At 50.5% G+C, this 19,048-nt stretch overlaps 1 protein-coding gene across 1 annotated transcript; it reads right to left on the reverse strand.

Annotated features, from left to right (window-relative positions):
• Positions 1 to 8,176: 8,176 nt before the first annotated feature.
• Positions 8,177 to 13,512, reverse strand: LOC119107932 (acid phosphatase type 7). Its single transcript, XM_037231526.1, has 5 exons — positions 13,300 to 13,512; positions 10,498 to 10,559; positions 8,930 to 9,080; positions 8,623 to 8,725; positions 8,177 to 8,190 (listed from the first exon to the last, which is right to left on the reverse strand). Exons 1-5 carry the CDS (start codon positions 13,510 to 13,512, stop codon positions 8,177 to 8,179), a joined length of 543 nt encoding a protein of 180 aa, XP_037087421.1.
• Positions 13,513 to 19,048: the final 5,536 nt, after the last annotated feature.

Raw genomic sequence — 19,048 nt, forward strand, 5'->3', positions numbered from 1 at the left:
AGTGTGAGCACGTCTGAGAGTGTGAGCACGTCTGAGAGTGTGAGCACGTCTGAGAGTGTGAGCACGTCTGAGAGTGTGAGAAGTCTGAGATTGATGAGTGTCAGCCGTCTGAATGTGAGCACGTCTGAGAGTGTAGCACGTCTGAGAGTGTGAGCACGTCTGAGAGTGTGAGCACGTCTGAGAGTGTGAGCACGTCTGACAGTGTGAGCACGTCTGAGAGTGTGAGCACGTCTGAGAGTGTAAGCACGTCTGAGAGTGTAAGCACGTCTGACGATGTGAGCACGTCTGACATTGTGAGCACGTCTGAGAGTGTGAGCACGTCTGAGAGTGTAAGCACGTCTGACGATGTGAGCACGTCTGAGAGTGTGAGCACGTCTGAGAGTGTAAGCACGTCTGACATTGTGAGCACGTCTGACAGTGGGTGTACGTCTGGTAATGTGATGATGTCTTACAGTGGTAGCCCGTGTGACGAACATTTGTCACGAACATTGTCGTGCCGACGACCATCCTCAACTTCTCCGGCATTAACGCCATGTTCGGCTACGCCGTCGTTATCTTCAAGTTGGCGCGCACTGGGATCAACGCTTACCAATGCGCTATGGTGCTGGCAGCGGTGCGGCTGCTCTGCGACCTCTCTTCTCGACGTCGCCAATCGACCGACTCGGGCGGGGCGCAATGCTCTCCATCTTGGGAAAGTTCTGCACCGTCTCTCGGGCGATCTTCCGGGCCTACATCTTCAGAGTGGTAGTAGTGGAGGAGTAGAGGTAGAAAGTAGACGTAGAAGTAGAAAAAACAGAAGTTGGTAGAGGAACAAGAACGATTTTTATGTTGATGAACAAAACAGTGAATAGCGCCCCTTATTATTTCGCTCCCCGGATTTCAATGACATCATATTTATGTTTGATGAAGCTGATAATCTACCAAATTGAAATGCTAATTATCGAACTGAATGCGTGTCCTGGTACGGGGTCAAATATGAACAATCCGACAGGATCTATTTTTCTTAATTTCTAACATGGCTTCATGATTTGTATGCCGGGTGTTATTTCCATATGCACGTCATGATCAACATTTGCTATTTGTCCACGAGGATTAAATTAATTATACCTTATCAACATACTGTAACATCCATGTCCCAGGCCCATGTTCTCCCCTTTCACGAGCATGATATCCAACAATGAAAGCACTGATGCTGGGAACGTCAGAAGTCATTTAGGGCCTATATATACTTGATATTAAAATTGATGAACAGCTACGGGCTTTAGAATGCCTGGCTCATGATTTATCACGCCTCGAGGTAACTCCAGCGGTAGATGTGTGTTAATTCCCCAGAGATCCCGTGTTATTTTGGCTTCTGATAATAGGCCTCACCAGCCGCGCACTGTTGTGTTGACCACCGCAGCTGTTGTTTTGAATGCCAATGACATTGAAATATCACGATGAGATAGGCATGCGATGGCATTACCACACTTCACCTTTCCAGTTGCTTGCAGCTTCCAGCTGTGAAGTTCACCCAGCTCAGACTTCGGATTGGTTCACTGCCTGTGTATAAACGGTGGACGAAGTCGAAGCAAAGTTGGGTAAACTTGCGTTTTTGTTTCCAACGATACACATAAAATGACTGCATACGTTCGCGTTGTCAAAGTAACAAGAGTAAACAGGCGATCGCTTGACCATTAAACTGTGATCACGTGATTTTAAGGGTGGACCGGAAGAGGGAAAAGGAGCAATTTCCCCCTGAACCATTGCAAGCTTGTAGGAAAAATAATGCTTTTGAAGCTAAAATTTTCTTTTTGCTGTTTCATTTCTTTAGCAAATAGAAGTAGCTCAATGTAGTATTAGTATCCGATTGAAAAACAGGTAAGCGGGGTGAAATATGAGATAGGCAGCTTCGCCACTGATGCGGACGTAGGCCACCAAATACACATACAACACTGTTCAACTAAAGCGTTCCACTGGGGTGACGCGGAGAATAGTATGTTGTGCGAGAATTGTTCATGGTCTTTGGCATCCTAATGACAAACTCATGACAATCTGACCAACTAATCAACGTATAAGCCTAACTGCCAACACTTGATCTAATCCACTTTCTGCATACATGGATCGTTGTACACGATAAACATAGGATGTGCCAAAGACAAATGTGATACAAGTACCGTATTTGTACAAAGCTACGCCAGTTTTGTATTTTGTATTTTCAGTGATTACCGAAGTTGAGGCTTAGTTACTTGGTTTGTCCGCTGAGTTAAGAACGTCAGATTTTCAGGTAGCATGTGCCAACATTCTGCATGTTAAGCCACCAAAATCAACGATAAGACGTCTCGCGTGGGGATCGCTGAACTGTTTTCTTCTGCTTTCTTGACCGCAGCAACTACCTGCGGCCGCCTCATAGACAACGTCGTTCAGGTGCCCCCGCAGACGAAGCTGAGAGATGACGGCTCAAGGGGATAAGGAGCCCACTTCTTGCCCAGTCAGTGACTCATCACTTTGTCACCGAAATGATTCTTGAACCAATCTGATGATTCGTGAAAGTGATAAGATGCCGTTCTGTCCTGTTTAGGTTAATTATGTCATGCCGGTGCGCGTGTGCTTTCCTTAGATGCTGTCAGAAACTCTCAATTAATTCTATGCAGTGCTACGCACTTATTGCAGCTTCGAGCTGCCAACTGCGTGGAAACAGAATGATCCGATCAGGCCACGCATAGATATCGTCATACATGCTGCACACTTCACTGAGTGGAGGAGCCACTGCAGAGCCGCGTCGGTTTTGGATTCCCCATAACATATTCTCTGTTAAGTTGACATTGTCGGCGAGCAAAAAGGAAAGACGCGCGTCGTGAATGAAACATAAATTGCCAGAAAACTTCGGTTCCTGCTTCAGCTTGTTATCATAACACTGCTATATCGCCAGGTATTTTTCTATGTCTTGCGGTTGGAGTTTATGTAACACAAGTGTATGGGGTGGGTATGGCTTAAACTCCTTTTTCAAAATGCTGAACAATTCAGTTCTGGCATTGACTACGCATGGATTTCGTCGGACCGCGTGTGACAGATGCCAGGGCCGCAAAGATTTTGGCTGGATTCTTTGATATCTTGATCTTCCCGAATAAAGCACTCTTTCCGGGGCTGAAGCGTTCGATTGTGCAACGTTCAATTACGTCTGAATCTTTGCATCCAGAGACAAAGTGATTGTTGAGGATATTGGGTCTTTTAATACCGGAACGATTAGCAAACTCCAAGCGGATGTTTTGGAAAAATTTGGCTGTTTTATATTTGTCGACGCGAGGTACTCTTAAGTCAATTGTTAACACCATCGTGATAAAGTCATGGCGCCGGCACGAACAAACAATTTGGAAAAATAGCGCGATACGTGTATTTCACGTGACTGCTCATCTTCGAACCACACCAGTTTTAAGAGACAAATGTTGCATTTTTGGGAGGAAAAGGGTCCCGATGCCTCTCACGACAGAAAGAGCAAGAATGTGTGCACACAGGAACAAGGCAGCGTAGTTCGCCTAACTTTTGCGTTATTTTTCCTGCGCATGGGCCTAAATAATTAGGTGCAGATAGGAAACTCAACTTTTTTAGGAAAAGGAACAGTTTTCTTTGTTGTCTTTGCAGCATTTAGAAGCATCCACCTATTCTGATGGAAGTTCACAGCTAGACACCTAAGAGAATTTCGGGCGCCAGCGGTGAGATACATTGAACTGCCCTTATGGTAGCTGTGACACCAACATTGGCCTATTCATGGCTGGAGCCCACTTCGTAACAATGCGAGTGTGGCAAATTCATCACTCCTTCGTTGAGGAAAAGGCAAGCAGCACCAAATGTTGCCATGTTTGTCATTGTAACGGCATGCAAAACGTGCTTACTCTTTCAGGAGAACACACCCTAGGCTCCACCGTCAGAGATCAAACGCCACGCTCATTCCTAACAATCCACGCAGCGTCCGCCTCTGGTAAGCAGTACGCCGAGGCTGTGTTTTAAAACATCTGCCGCAAATGCGCATTGATTTGTCGTATATACTTTTACGACTTTTAACACGCGCTGCAGAGAAACAACGTGCATTTACGGTAATCAAGTCACCATACCCAGAGAGGTAGAATGTTTGCGTATTCATAATTCGTAGAAAATGGGTTGGTTTCCTGTTGTCTATGACCATCAGCATCGTTGGCACACATGCATCTATAAATGCCTGCGTTATAACATTAAGTGTGTAATACCAGTGATCACGGTGATTGAAAGAAAGAATGAATGGTGATCGCAGAAGTGATTAATGATTTGCTATCACAGGATCCTCCGCTGCCAAGAACGAGTATCTGTGGAATTAGAGCGTCGCACTGTCGCAGCAGTTTGAAAGGCATGAGACCGAAAGTCATATTAATTTGATATAGCCTAGATATCATTGTTTGTTCAGTGAGCCATTCGCAGCCAGCCATTCGGGAAGCCTGTATTATGTTAATCTAAGTCAGGGTTTGTCCTGTTTTTCCTTGTTCACCAAGCCCAGTGCGTGTCAAGCCGAATCAGGTGGACCCCTGACGGCCGGGCTGCCAGCGAAGCAAACCAAACTTCACGTTGTCTTGGGCGCGTCAGACCCGCTCGTCGGCGCCCAAGTGGAAAGTCAGCGGATAAATCGCACAGAGATTTGCACTGAACGGTTCTGCATCGGTGAACGCGCACATGCGCAGGCGTCCGTGGTGTCTCGGTAGGCAGGCCATCGGGACGTTAACCCCCCCCCCCCCTCCCCCTAACCGAAACAAGCCTCAGCGCTGAAGCGTCGGAGTAGTTCTGCAAGGCAGCTGTCGGTTCGACAGCCTGACTGCGAGCGTTTTCGAACGGCGTGGCACGGAAAGGGATGGGGCATTCAGGCAGTTATGGTTCTACGGAATGACTGCGACGTGGTATTAGTATCGCGGATGAAGTATTTGTTCTGACTTCTATTCTCCTGTAGTGTGGAAGATTGTACACAACTTTTCGGCGAGTTGATTGGTCGTTAGTCGTCAAGCGTCATTGAGTTCTGGGACAGACTTGATGGCATTTGGCTTTCAGTAATGTAGCTATCATAACCCAAACTTTGTGCTCGGCATTGCTGGAATTTGAACCCGAGTCTCCTGATTACGAGCCCAGCATTTTACCACTGAACAAAGTGGGAAGGAAAAGGTTTCGTTTTAATGACAGACGTACGTTGCGATGGGTACATAGCACAATCCGCTCGCCGTTTACACGTCATCCAAAATGGACCCACAGAGTCGCGTAGTCGTGTCTGCGTTCTTCTTTGGCTCTCCACCGCCAGGTGAGAGCGATCCGAGCCTTCTCGTACCGACTGGTGGTTACACGATAGCCACGCGGTGTCTTGGTCAGCTGGCTGAAGGGCCGGTGGACCCTCCTTCACCAACATCGATGGAGTCGATGACGCCGCCCGTCCCATCCACCGAGACCTGCTCCATGCTCAGGTGGGAGCCGTTGTGGAACGTCATACGCGTGTAGCCACTAGTGGATGCTGCGGAAGGCACTCCATGGCGCCCGGAAAGGCCAGAACGGGTTGTGGTCTCATCGCAGCCTGTGGAAAGCAGACAGACGATTAAAGGGAACGTTTCGCATTTAAAGATATTGAAGCCCTCATTACTATGATGAAACAAGCTCAGTTATAGTATCGTTCATACTTTTAGGTAGAAAAGGCTGCTCTGCACAACCCAATTTCACTGCTTAGTAAATATGCTCCTCGATAACCCGTGTTTTGATTACGTCATCACACCTCGCACGACATTGGATGAGACCCGGATGCCCGCCGTTATATCCGGAGATGGTTGCTTGCGACCGCCAGATACAAACGGCTCGGCCATTTTATTTTATCGGGATTGATCGCCGCCCGACTTATGGAATGACGGGACTTGAATGACGTTATTATGACGTCATGCATGCCAAGGTTAACTTGAAGTATTCCCTTCGGGAGGGAAGTCTCTCAATTTTCGTGGGGCGTTTAGCTGAAAAACTAGAGGGGTTTGGGTCTAAGGAAAGGGCTGTGTAACTACACCGAAGATCTTCAAAATGGCTACATCATCTCAAAACCCCATAGAAATGTGGAGCACTCCCTTTAAGCCGCCAGCAAAGTAAAACAGGGGGCCAATGGGTAACTCTAAGAAATTCATCTCAATAAAGTTGACCGCTTCAGCTAACAGCGCTAGTCCGTTACCATACATCCGATGGGGCATGTTCCGCTAGTCGCGGAAATACCTGCACTCCACAATCAGTTCCATATCTTCTTCATTCAACTTTCCTCATCAGTGAGCAATCATCCGAACCCCCGACCCGCCCAGGCCAGGAGCGTCTGGACGACCCCCCTGACGTGCACGCGGCTGACGGCAGACCCTCCCCTGAGCTCGCCGCGCCGCTCCTGTGAGGCCCACCTACCGGCCGAGCGGTAGGTGATTTGTACCGGAGCGCCGGGGTTGGAGGTTTACGGCTGATCAACAGTGCCTTTGTAGACGGCTGTTTTTGAGTTGTTAAATGGGCCAGAGCCGCTCGCTCCGAGTGCCTCGTGTGCCCAGTGCCAGGTCGCAGAGTCGACGCCGTTACTCCATCAGCAGATCCTCCATGCGGGGCCTTGCGGGTTGCGGCAACGCCACGGTGCCAGTTGGTGGGTGAAGGGTCAGAGAATGTTCATGACGTGTAGGAGCAAACCCGCAGAAAGCACGGGTCAACAATACCCCATTGTCCATTACTGTATGCAGTTGCGGAGATGTACCACAGCAAAGTGCTCCTTTATTTTAGGAATCATTGCTTAAGAGTGCTTTATTCCAGCGCACTGCAGACAGACGTCTATCTGGTTCCGACCCCGGTTTAAAAATTTGCTAGAGCGACCCCAAACTTGGAACCCCAGCAGCTGAAGCAAGCTTCACCCCGGTCCAAGCCTCGCCGAGGACCATCCCCCGTTCCCAGCGTCCTGTCCCTGTGGCCACGCCGACGCGTGCTCACATGTTGCGCTCCGGTATGCCGACCCTGAGAAGGTCGTGCGCCTTGGTTGCAGGTCGTCCTGGTTGAGGTTGGTGCAGTACATGGGACGGTGGCCGTACACCACGATCCAGGGTCTCTGAGCGCGCGCCGATGGTTCGCTCGCCATCTGAGCAGGTCGGCTCCGGTCAGGTAGGGTGTGACGTCACACGCCGGCCTGGCTCGGGCGACCGCGACCACGGGTCGCTAGTGAAGCTTCGGTGATGAAGCTGATGGGTGAGGAAGCTGAGACTACAGGAGAACAGTTGTGCACGCAGGACCGCGGACGACGGGACGCTTGTGAAGCTTTGGTAAGGCTACATAAGTTTGTGAAGGGAGGATTGCAAGTGAAACGTATGAAGGAAGTTCAATCGGAAGCCGATAATTACCCTCGTGTTAAGCAAGACTGCCGTGCATGTACTGAAGCTGTAACTTACCTCGTGTTAAGCGATGACTGCAGTGAATGTACTAAGTGAAGCTGAGCAGCCCAAGGAGCTATATTTGACGGAGACTTCAGTAAACGTGACGCAAGCATTGGTAGGTAAGAAAAAACTAGGAAACCCTTCTGAGAACGCGTCAACTATGCTTTGTTATTCACAATGTCACCTTTCGACCGACGTCAACGGCACGGTGGCACTGACGCAACCGCGTTAACGCGAACACAAGAATCCGATACCCAGCCAGATGCCGTGTACCTCTCGCACTCTCCTCGGGAAGGTGACAGGTGCGCACGAGGTCAGGAAGATCGAAAGCACTCGCGACGATAGCAGCGCGGGAGAATTATTGATACGGCGCTGTCTGTCTGTTCACACATTCGTGGCGTTAGGAGCGCTACCTGCTTCGAGTCAGATTTGTTTAAAGGTATGTTGAATTGCTGCTGGCGTCGCGTACCCGCAAATCTGCTTTCATCCAGTTGATTTGGTTGACAGCCTGTTCATAACCATAGTTGGTATAATAGTAGAACTCTGAGGACACGGCCACAAAGTGGACGGGACCCATGTCAAAGCTGAAGAACATGCTCTCCGCCTCTCCAGGCATGCTGAACCTGGAAATAAAGACGTCACATTGGCTCATCACAAACCAGCTGATGATCGGTCGCTGATGTACCCAATGACTCGGTGACGGCGAAAACATGCCAGACCGACGCCAGAGACATCAGCGGAAATAGCCAACCCGACAACGAAGATCATTCATTGTACCCTGCATGATCAGTTAAGTTATTGCCAGTAGTCATGGTAATCTTCCCTCGATTGCATGTACCACCCCCCCCCCTCGTGGCACCCAATTGCGATACTTTCCTCCGGACGTTTGGCCTCCGGGTGTCATGTCGGTGACGTTGTACCGGTGGTCTATCCCGTTCCCCTCGCACCCTGTTCTTCTGTAGTTGGAGGAATTTTCAGCCTCTCCATACTTCGGCGGACTGTTGCCGTAGTTCGAGAGGAATGCTGGCCGTCCCTGGTCCACGAACCGACATCTGTAGGGTGGCATGAAGATACTCATAACGACTCACCTGTTCTTGTAATTGGCGGAAGTTGCCGGCCTGGCTCGTGGTTTGCCGGGGCACGTCATGTACGGCACAAACGGGCGGCGATGGGCTGGATCTGCCGCATGAACTGGTCTTCCACACCTCACCCTGATCGCTGTCCATGTCGTAGGCGAAGTCGCCCACGTGAAGCGCGGCGTCATACAGGCCCTTCTGCGTGTCCTCCTCCAGTTGCGGCAGCGAGCGAGCGTTCTGACCAGCCGGTGTCATCGTCAGAGACAGGACCAACATGGTTTAATTGCTCGCGACGTAAGCGTGGCCTGTCTTGAGTATTGCAGCCATTTTAAGGTCGGGCCTGAACACGCGCGGCATGAGGCGAGCCAGGACTGGCACTGGAACTGCTCGCAAGGAACAGCTTGCCGACAAGTCCACACCGCACCTGTATTGCATACCCACCACGGAGCCGAGGTCGCCGTAGACGACAAGCCGCGGACTCCAGTCGATGCCGGGCTTCATGGCCGAGAACTGGAAGACGTCTGACCAGCCTTCGGGACCGCTCACTTGGTACGAGTACTGCTCACCAGGCTCCAGACCCGTCAGGTTCACGCTGCGTGCGGATCAGGGGCAACATGGGTGTCCAGATACCTGCAAGCCTGTCAGCCTCTCACAATGCGCTGCTTTGAGGGTGAATACGAATGTGCCAGCTGTGACTTAAAGTCCAGCCTCACGGTAGCTGTTTGAGATCACCTAACAAGTAGCATTTATGTGTTGCGGCAAGCCATTCGTATGGCGTGTAATCGACAAAATATGCTTCCAAAGCAATGCCTTTATCAATAGCGAGTTTTTTGCAGTGCTTAACAGTTTATACCATACAAGGTTCGCCACAACATGGTCTCCTCCCTCTCTCCACTCGCTTTCTTTCTTTCTCTCTCTCTCTTATCTCTCTCCTCTCTCTCTCTCTCTCTCTCTCTCTCTCTCTCTCTCTCTCTCTCTCTCTCTCTCTCTCTCTCTCTCTCTCTCTCTACTCGCTCGCTCTCGCTCTCTCTCATGTAAGGAAGGTTTGAATCAGGGCGGCTCTTTACCAGGTGAGTTGCTCAATCGAACAGCACCCTTTGCTTGGAAAATAAAGCGGCATGATGCGGTGGCCAAAACTATTGCTGAAATAAGTTCTCGGGTGAAAGAATAATCATCGTTTTTGTTACAATAATCTCTGATGCTCATTCTAGGCTATTTACCGGTCTTGCGTTCATGTGCTCAAGCTGAGAAAGAAACGTCGAAGACCGATGGACAAAAGACATAATCAGGATCGAATATGTTCTTGCTACATCGAAGCCTTCTGAGGTTAAGCGCAGCTGGTGTTGCGCGGTGCCGCCAGCGCTGGTTAGTCGGTCACCTCTGATCGGACGAGGCCTGTGGTTTTGGAAACTGTACGGCTGATTCATACCGGACACAGGCCATTGAAGCCCGATGAACCCCTGCCGTCACAGATTGGGGACATGCGTCGGGGGCTGGTGTTTACTAAAAGTTTATCGGCCCGTCACTCATCCTCGCTATCTCCCCTCCTCCCTCCCCGATATTTCCCTCTCCTTTCCTCCTCTCTCTCTCTCTCTCTCTCTCTCTCTCTCTCTCTCGCTCTCTCTCTCTCTCTCTCTCTCTCCTCTCTCTTCTTCTCTCTCTCTTCTCTCTCTCTATCTTTCTCTCTCTCTACTCTCTCTTTCTTCTCTCTCTCTTCTCTCTCTCTTTCTCTCTCCCTCTCTTTCTCCCTCTCTCCATTTCTCTCCACCTTTATCTCTCTGTCTTTTCTCTCTCTCTTCTTCCCTCTCTTCATTCCTCTCTACCTCTCTCTCTGTCTCTCTGCCTCTCTCTCTCTCTCTCTCTCTCTCTCTCTCTCTCTCTCTCTCTCTCTCTCTCTCTCTCTCTCTCTCTCTTTCTCTCTTTCTCTGTCATGCCCGATAGTTGATGCTCCAGCCATCCCGACGATGAAGGCCAAAATTGCCAGTCAGAGACGGCACCATATCACCTACCGGTGAATGTACTGCTGGTGATGATCGGCCCCCTGCACAAAAAGTGTCGAGAAACCGGTATTCTGTAACATGTGTTATTTCGTTAAACAAATGTTATACCCTTTGGCCGCCGAACAACAATGCAGACTTAAGTTATGCAGCCTGCCCATACACGAAAACAGTACATTTTTAATTCATTGCAATTTGCAATCCTCACATAGGTATTTTAATGAGTTTTTATATTTTACATGCGTCGTAGACCCTTATTAATCTCCAGATTGATTTTAGACTGTACACCTGACCACTCCCACTTGTCCGACCATAGATTGTGATCGCATACTATGGTTTGTAATCGAGTCAGTGAATCTGTTGGAATAAACTGAGACAAAGTTTTCCTTAGCACACAAATTAATGATGAGCTTTGAGGCCTGTTGCATTGCACCAATGTTGATATTCGTGACGCGAGAGTAGTTTTTCTTTTGATAGGCCAAGAAAATCGTATTCGATACTAGCGCTATCTATTTTTGGCACTGGGATCATCCCACAACAAGTCTCAAACTTGCCACTTTCCATACTTCTGCTTCCTGGTGGACTAAGTATGAGATAGATATCATGAATAATGCCAGCAAAACATTGCCAAATAGCTTAAGCTAACTTTTTATTAAAGAACATTAATTTTGGGTAAAACGCCAAAGCTGTGCAGTTACGAGAATTCTCCAGCAGACCGGGGTAGGTTCAAGCTTGCGATTGCTAACGCATCATTGTAATGATGATTTGCATTGGATATGTGTGGTGTGGGTGATTATTATTATTGTGTGGGTGATACGTGTTTGCTGGAGTTTAGTTTTGCCGGTACTGAACATTTCTTTTGAACAGCTACTTGCATAAGCATGTTGAAGGCTACCCGGTCACGCACAAAACATTTTGTGATAGGCCACCCGGTTTCACTGTCCCACCACCAACTACCGATACTGGCGCGGCTGCAGACGCTTCGATGGCAAATTCCAGGCCGCCTCTCCGCCAAACACAAGCCACCAATCGCACGCGTTCTCCGCCAATCAACAGCCAGAACTAGTACTGGGCCCGATGCAACCCGCAAATCACATTCGCACATTTGAGTCGCCGGCGAGGCTGGCACCTCCAATCCGCAAGTGAGCATCGTGCCATAGTTTTGCTCTGGATATTTATCTCGACACCCAAATGCGAGAGATGAGGATGCGTAGCGCCGCGGGGGTGTTGATAGGTTCGTAACGTGTGGTGGTGGCGAGTTCGATTCGCGGGACGGCGGCGGACTTTGTTTGATATACATGTTACAAGCTTGATACATGGTCCTACAAGCTTGCAATGGTACAGGGGAAATTGCCCCTTTTCCCCCTCCGGTCCACCCCTAAAATCACATGATCACAGTTTAATGGTGGAGCGATCGCTTGCTTTTCCTTGTTACTTTCATAACGCGAACGCATGCAGTCACTGTATGTGTAACGTTGGAATCACACATCCTCCACTGCGAGACCTCAGAGACTGCGAGCTGCGGAACAAAGTGCAGGCCCCGCTGGCCATCTCGTCCTATCGGGCTCACACTAGGAGTGCGACCCGTGCGCACTACCGAGGGCGTCTGGGGCTGGAGCTGGAACTTCGACAGGATGTGCACCCAGCTGCGGCGGTATTTCTGCTACCTGCGATCTCCGCCAACATGCGTTTTTGGTTTCCAGTCTGTGACCAGCTACTGTTTGGGCCGGTGCACCGAATACGCAGGCTCGGCAAGGAGCAAGATGTGCATGAGATCACCCTGACCCCCTCCCCCCCTCCCTACGAATGTGGTACAGGCTGCAGAACTTGTATTAAGTTGTACGTCAGACAATATATTCTGAGTCATATGCTATGCATAGCCGTGCTTGCACCACGTAAGTTGTCTCAGAGAAATGAAACGTTGAATGCCATACTAACCAACATTCTCGTACAACGAGCTCATACTCAACAGCACATTAAATTCCACCATATGGCATGAATCCGGCAATGCCTGATCGCATATTTGACATTATGTAGACCGAGACATTGTCGGACGACGGCTTAAGAAGCGCTCAGAAGCATCGTTTCCATACACCAAGGTATTTTATATCGCTGCTGCCCCACAGTTTGCGTTACCTGCCGGCAACGAACGCCGCCCCAGTATGAGGTGACTGCAACGCTTGGCGTCGGCTTACAGCGATATTCCGATCGGCTCGCGCATCACGAATTTAAGTTTTGGGGAACAACTTTTGCTATGCCGTGTACGTTTGGACTCCTGCGCCAAAGAATCTCTTTGTCTGAACTGATTTTGTTACTGATGACACACTCTACTACATACGTTCAAGTACCATTAGCACTGGCTTTCATCTGGTGCAGCCTTTTTAATAGAGCATTTCAATGTAATTCGGCACACAATCGACGGCTTAGCTTGCCTTCATCAAACCGAAAGCAGATTTACGCCATGCATCGGCATGCCATCCACCTGCACCATTACACAACTTATGTAAGTTTGTATACTTCTGTACAGAAACCAAACGGAATGCAAAACGGAAAGCAACACCTTCCATTAACGTCTCTAGCTGCGTCAATCACAAGTTTATGGGCGCATTATCTCGACTATTTGCCGCCATGAACATCGCGATGCTGCTTCAGGGCGTTAATACCTTTCCTCATCTCCAACCTCCGTGCTTCTTTGTAGACAAAAGCCCCGGTGAGGGAGCCCCGTCCTATCTATGCCGTCTTCATGGCACACGCTGCTGACCTGACCTGACCTGACCGGCTGCGGACGTGTTCGCCCCCCTCTCGCCGCCTCACCTGTGAGTCCAGCTGCGCCCGGCCGTACCGCACCACCGTCTCCCACTCGTCGGCCGTGCTATAGGTGACCGTCACAGATGTGCAGTGAGTCGGGGTGAAGGACAGGTGAATCTGCTCCGGCTGCCTGCCGACCGCTCGACAGCAAGGCGCCAGCAGCAGCAGCGGAAGCAGCAGCAGCAGCGGAGGCAGCGGTGGCACACCTGGCGGTCTCATCCCTGGCTGCTGGACGTGGGTGCCCCGGGGCGTCAGGAGAGGCCGGCTCCCGTGCTGCAAAGGTTCGGCAAAGGGACAGGGAGCAGCTCCCGTGCTGCCGAGCTCCAGGGAGGGACGGGGAAAGACGGGTAAGCAGCCGACATAAGTACGCTGCGAGGTACGTTTGATTGACTGGGGAAGAACGCTGGTGAGATTGGGGCTGGTGCACAGAGCACGTTGAATGAAGACACCAGCAGACGAAGATATCGCCACAGCATGTAGCAGTAGACAGAGTTAAAGCACATCCTTCGACATGTGGCCGATGCAGCACTATTTGACAAGGTAGAAGCGGTTGCAATACTGAATCTGTCTCCGTCTCTTTTTCTGGGTGAGGACGAAAAGAACGTCGGGCTATTTCACACTATCTCAGACACACTCTACTTTAAAGGTGCGCACGGCGTTTGCAGTTCACATCAGGTGGCTAGAAAAACGACACTTTCGGAATTGTAACCATAACTATCTTTACTCGCCTGTCGTAATGGGTCCCATTCACTTTTGCTTGAAAGTTCCTCCAAGCAGCATCACGAGCCATGTGTGAGAATGTTACACAATCACCATCTATGACATCATGCTCATTATGATGTAAACATACCTTAGTGGAAGTTCACGATGATTCTGACAGCAACGCGTTGCCATAAATGCCGAAAAGATTTGAGGGGAACCTAGATTGCTATATTTCTTAGTGCGTCCGATACCACCTGAGACGCTGCCAGGTGTCAGGAAACGTTACGTGGGTAAACATCTAGCACCGCGTGCTTTCGTCTTATCAGTTCACTACGCACACATGCTCTTTCATCGGTGTTCACTGCTGTATCGGATGACTACATCTGACGGTTTGAGCGTCTGACGTGCAAGCACCTGACAGGGATTACGTCCGACAGTGTGAGCACGTGTAAATGTGTAAGCACGCCTGACGGTGCGAACACGTACGACATTGTGAACGCGTATGATGAGTAAGCACGCCCTAGCAGCGGGAGTAAGTCAGACAGCGCGAACGCGTTGACTGTGGAAGCGCGCTGACTGTTTGGGTACGCCCGACAGCGTGAGCAAGGCTGACAGTTTGCACCCGTTCCACAGTAGGGGATGTCACGGTACCTCTGGTGATGTGATTTCGTCTTACTGCTAGCTCTTTGACATTATCACCAACATCGCCGTGCAGATAACCATTTCGACTTCTACGGCATTAAGTAGTGTTCCATATTTATATGGGAGTTTTAACTGGAAATAAACCATCTTAAAGACTTTTAGTGTGTTTCCAATCTGCCTTTTAAGACATAAGCCCGTTAGTTTCTGAGTGACACGCCGCGAAAAATGGGAAAAGCTGTGTCGGCGAGAGCATTTCAAAACCACTTTGGCATTCATAAAATGAATCATGACGTCATTTAATTCTCCATTCCATAAGTCATGCGGCGATCAAGGCTAGGAAGATATAATTGTCGAAGCGTTCATATATGGCGTTCGTGAGCGTGATTCCAGATATAAACATTCGTCATTGGTTCTCACTCAGTGGTGTGCTAAGGCATGACGACGTCGTAATCAGTCCATGACACATGAGGAGAATATTTACTTAACAGAGACTTAGTGCTTTCTAGAACAGTTTTTTTACACTTGAAAGGACACCAAAAGTTATCGGTGAGCTGTTTCATCATATTGATGCTGGCTTCAATATCTTAGGACAATAGAGACAAAGTGTAGCGCGGCAAGAAACTGACGCATTGTGAGGTGTCGCAACGATAAATGAGTGCTGGTTGGCGACGCGACGAGAAACATATGCACTGTGAGGCGTTGCGGCAAGGAGATGGCGCGCTGAGGCGGTTTTGTGAGGAGAAGTGGCGCACTGAGCTACGTCTGGCCGCGCGCACTAGATGAAAGTCTCTCGGTGATACACCAAGCGGCGGCTGGCCGCGCGCCAGGTGGCAGACCTACGGTGATGCACCAAGCGGCGGCTGGCCGCCGCACCAGGTGGCAAACCTACGGGGACACGCCAAGCGGCGGCTAGCCGCCGCATCAGGTGGCAGACCTACGGTGATGCACCAACCCGCGGCTGGCCGCCGCCACAGGTGGCAGACCAAACGGTGATGCATCAAGCGGCGGCTGGACGCCGCACCAGGGGCAGACCTACGGTGATGCACCAAGGCAGCTGGCCGCCGCACCAGGTGGCAGACCTACGGTGATGCACCAAGCGGCAGCTGGCCGCCGCACCAGGTGGCAGACCTACGGTGATGCATCAAGGGGGCTTGCCGCCCGCACCAGGTAGTAGTTTGTTCGCAGTTCTTATACCGTACATGAAGGTCATTTCAGTGAGTCGGTTCGATGGTTAACCCCAACTCATAGCCAGCGTATTCTCAAGCAATGATTATGCCAGTTAAATGTAATTATGTTCATCAAAAAACCAACCGGATTTGTTTTTTGTGATAATACACCCTTATGAATTGAATGTTGTCGATATATATTTCGCAATAAATTACATACCGTGCCGAAAAAGCTGTGTGTTATCTATGTATAATCATCTTCATTCCAAGTAATTTAATGAAAGCGCCAGGTTTTCGCGCTTACCTAACACGGAAGTGCTACATTAGTGGATCATCACATATTAAATTATCATAAAGGTCCAATGCAAATATCAAACCAGTTACTATCGGTTGCACCAGGTGTCTGGCTCTACGCCTTTGGTTTTGGTATCATCACGTGATAACAGCTGACAACTCCCACGTGCGTTACAGCCTCGCTCGTCCGCGCCGCGGATACTCCTTCCCGGCTACGCCCGTAAATACAATGATGCTGGCTGTGCAGTAACAGAAGACAGCCGAGGACTGCAGTGATCACAGCTTCAACTCAGGACCCTTCCTTTTATGAGGACGGTCTCACAGTCCAATCCCACCGGCGCCGCCCGCACCGGCGCTTACCGGCGCCCAGTGGCTGAGCCTTTTGACTGCGAGAACCAGCGCCACCTTTAATTGTAGCGCGGAACTAGTAGCGAGGTCTAGCGTCGCTCTCCGTTACTGGATGGTCAGCTGCGGTGCCACTAAGCAGTGCAGTCTGGAATGCTGCACTGACTTTTGGGCGTGACGAAAGGAAATCGAGTTTTCCTCACGCTCCTGTCGTCTAAATTCGGTTTTTGTTGATGTCCCCTTACCTGATCTGTGGTTGCAATGTTTTCTGATCAGTTAGACACTATGAAATTGACTGAAGCCTTAAACTGCGCATGCACTTGATATAAACAGGAAAACATTCGGGCTCCTGGCTTTCTAGTATCGTGTAAAACACTATCTGTTTACCCAGGTATGATTAGTCGTGATCATACGCACGGTTCAAAGCGGTAATATAACCGGGGGTTCGCAGCATAGCGTCGTTTAATCAGTGTCTCCTGCGATTGTAGAGGTTGATAACTCAGCATAAGTGCTCACAGCTCACAGCTAAAGGCGTGGAAACTGAGATCAGGCTGAGGGACGGACGGAAGCGGCTTCAGAGTGTCAAAATGAGACTCCCAAGGCTCGATCGTGGGCCCCTACAAGCCAAAACTGGCCCGGTACAGGCCAGAATGGATCCTTCAAGTCAATGATGACACCTCTTAATATCAGAATGGGTCAGGTCAGAACTGGCCTTCTGCAGTCCATGATGTGAAAACACTACAGTTAAAAGTGGGCCCTATTCAAGCCGGAGTGGGCCCTCCACAGTCAAACAATGGGCTTTCGTCAGATCAGAATGTTCCCAATACGGGTCAGAATAGGCCCTCTGCATGACAAAATGACAGAATGGGCCGTCGGTAGGCCAGAATGGGCTCTTTACAGGCTAGAATGAGGCCCTCTACAGACCTGAATGAGCCCCTCTACAGACCAGAATGGCCTGTCTATTTTCGATAATACGCCTTCCACGTATCAGAATGGACCGTCGACGGGCTAGAATGCATTCTAAAAGCCTATAATGGGCCCTTTACATGTCAGAGCCCCCCAAGAACAGATCCTCTGCAGTCCCGGTACACATGCCTTATAATAATGTCAGGTCAGAGCGAGTCCTTCTGCAGGCTAGACTGGGTCCTCTACAGGTCAAAATTGGCCCCTCTACAGTCAATACTGGATACTCTGCAGGTCATCACGGGCCCCTCTACAGATCATTGATGCCACCCTACAAGCCAGAATAGTCCTCTCAAGGCTAGAATGGGTCCCTCACAGGCCTCAAAAGTCGCGGGGGAGACGGGCAACCGTCCCTCAAGCTTTCAAGTTGGAGGGGAGGAGAGGCAAGCTTTGCCCACTGCTCCCCCCCTGGTTCTGCGTCCTTGTTTTAAAACAGCCTAAAAACTGGGCTTAGAATACGGTCCGTGCCACACATATCTGGGCTCCGTCATAAGGGAAGCGAATGTGAACAGCGGCTCAAGCTGCTTTTCCCAGAAGTCACTTCTGTGGCCTTGAAGGGGGTAAAGGGACACCAAGAAACAAAAGTATCCAGGATGGGCATTCATGAACATTTACGTATATGCACGGTTGGAAAATAATCTGAGCCATCTAAATGAAAATTTTTTGCACCCAACTGGTGCATATAGATGCGATTGATGGGAAGGTTAAAAAGTGGGGCCATTCAGCGCGTGATTGGTGCCCCAGGTCGTCGAGCCTGAGGTTGTGTGCGCCGCTTGCTGGCCACAGGCTACCGAACCGAAGCCTGCACGATGGGCCCGCACCATCTGTATCCAACCTTGCAGGTTTTCCAAGCGCCGCCGACACAATACGCGGGGAATAACCGTATCGTGTGAACGCTGCCTTCCGCATGCTGTCAGAGGCGGCCGTGTTTGCCGAACCATGGGTTCCACTTGACACGAACCAGCAGGTGCATGTGGGTAGTGGCATTCACTCAGACGGGTCTGGAAAGCGGTCTGCATGCTAGCCGGGACCGATCGGAGGCGACAGTGTGGTTGGGGCCACGCGCGCACGCTGGCCGCTAGCTGGGTTGCGGCAACCGCCCGTGGCGGGTGCGGCCGATGGTCCCGACCAGCACGCGTGCAGAGTGTAACCCAGAACGTGGGGGGGCGGGAACGACGGTTTCGAGGGCACCTTGCTCCAAGTGCTAGCACAACGGACATGGTTGGTACGAGGAAGACGTCGGCACAACCGAGGAGGAATATGGCGCCGTGCATGATTTGTTGCCATCACCTCGCTCTCCTAGTGCCACCTGTCCATTTCCTCAGTACTAGCAGTTCGCGCGGCCGCCGACTCCGCGGCCGGCCGCCGGTACCGTCCGGCGCCAGCAGCAGGCAGTCGGTCTCAGCCTTTGGCACGATGAGGGTGGGACAGCTGACAGCGGTGGTGCTGGTGGCGACGGCAAGTGTGGCCGCCGCCTACAGCGAGGAGTTTTTTCTCGTCGACGTCACGACTGGAGCAGCTGGTCAGCCGGGAGGAGGTGGTGGTGGACCGGCTGGAGCGCTACCTCGAGGACGCCTATCAGAGCCTTGAGAACGTCCGAAGGTAAGGTAGCAGAAGCATGGCTCTGTTAGCAGTATCAACAG

The sequence above is a fragment of the Pollicipes pollicipes genome, unplaced genomic scaffold (genome assembly GCF_011947565.3).
Source record: "Pollicipes pollicipes isolate AB1234 unplaced genomic scaffold, Ppol_2.1 Scaffold_6686;HRSCAF=7923_pilon_pilon_pilon, whole genome shotgun sequence".
In the NCBI taxonomy this organism is placed as follows: Eukaryota; Metazoa; Arthropoda; class Thecostraca; order Pollicipedomorpha; family Pollicipedidae; genus Pollicipes; species Pollicipes pollicipes.

What these genes read in the sequence shown, in the direction of transcription:
- LOC119107932 (XM_037231526.1), bottom strand. Translation starts at nt 13,512, where the DNA reads ATGAGACCGCCAGGTGTGCCACCGCTGCCTCCGCTGCTGCTGCTGCTT. An exon ending in GGGCGCAGCTGGACTCACAG is followed by an intron (nt 10,560 to 13,299) that starts GTGAGGCGGCGA and finishes CACATGTTACAG; the next exon opens with AATACCGGTTTCTCGACACT. An exon ending in ACGGCGACCTCGGCTCCGTG is followed by an intron (nt 8,726 to 8,929) that starts GTGGGTATGCAA and finishes CCGGCTGGTCAG; the next exon opens with AACGCTCGCTCGCTGCCGCA.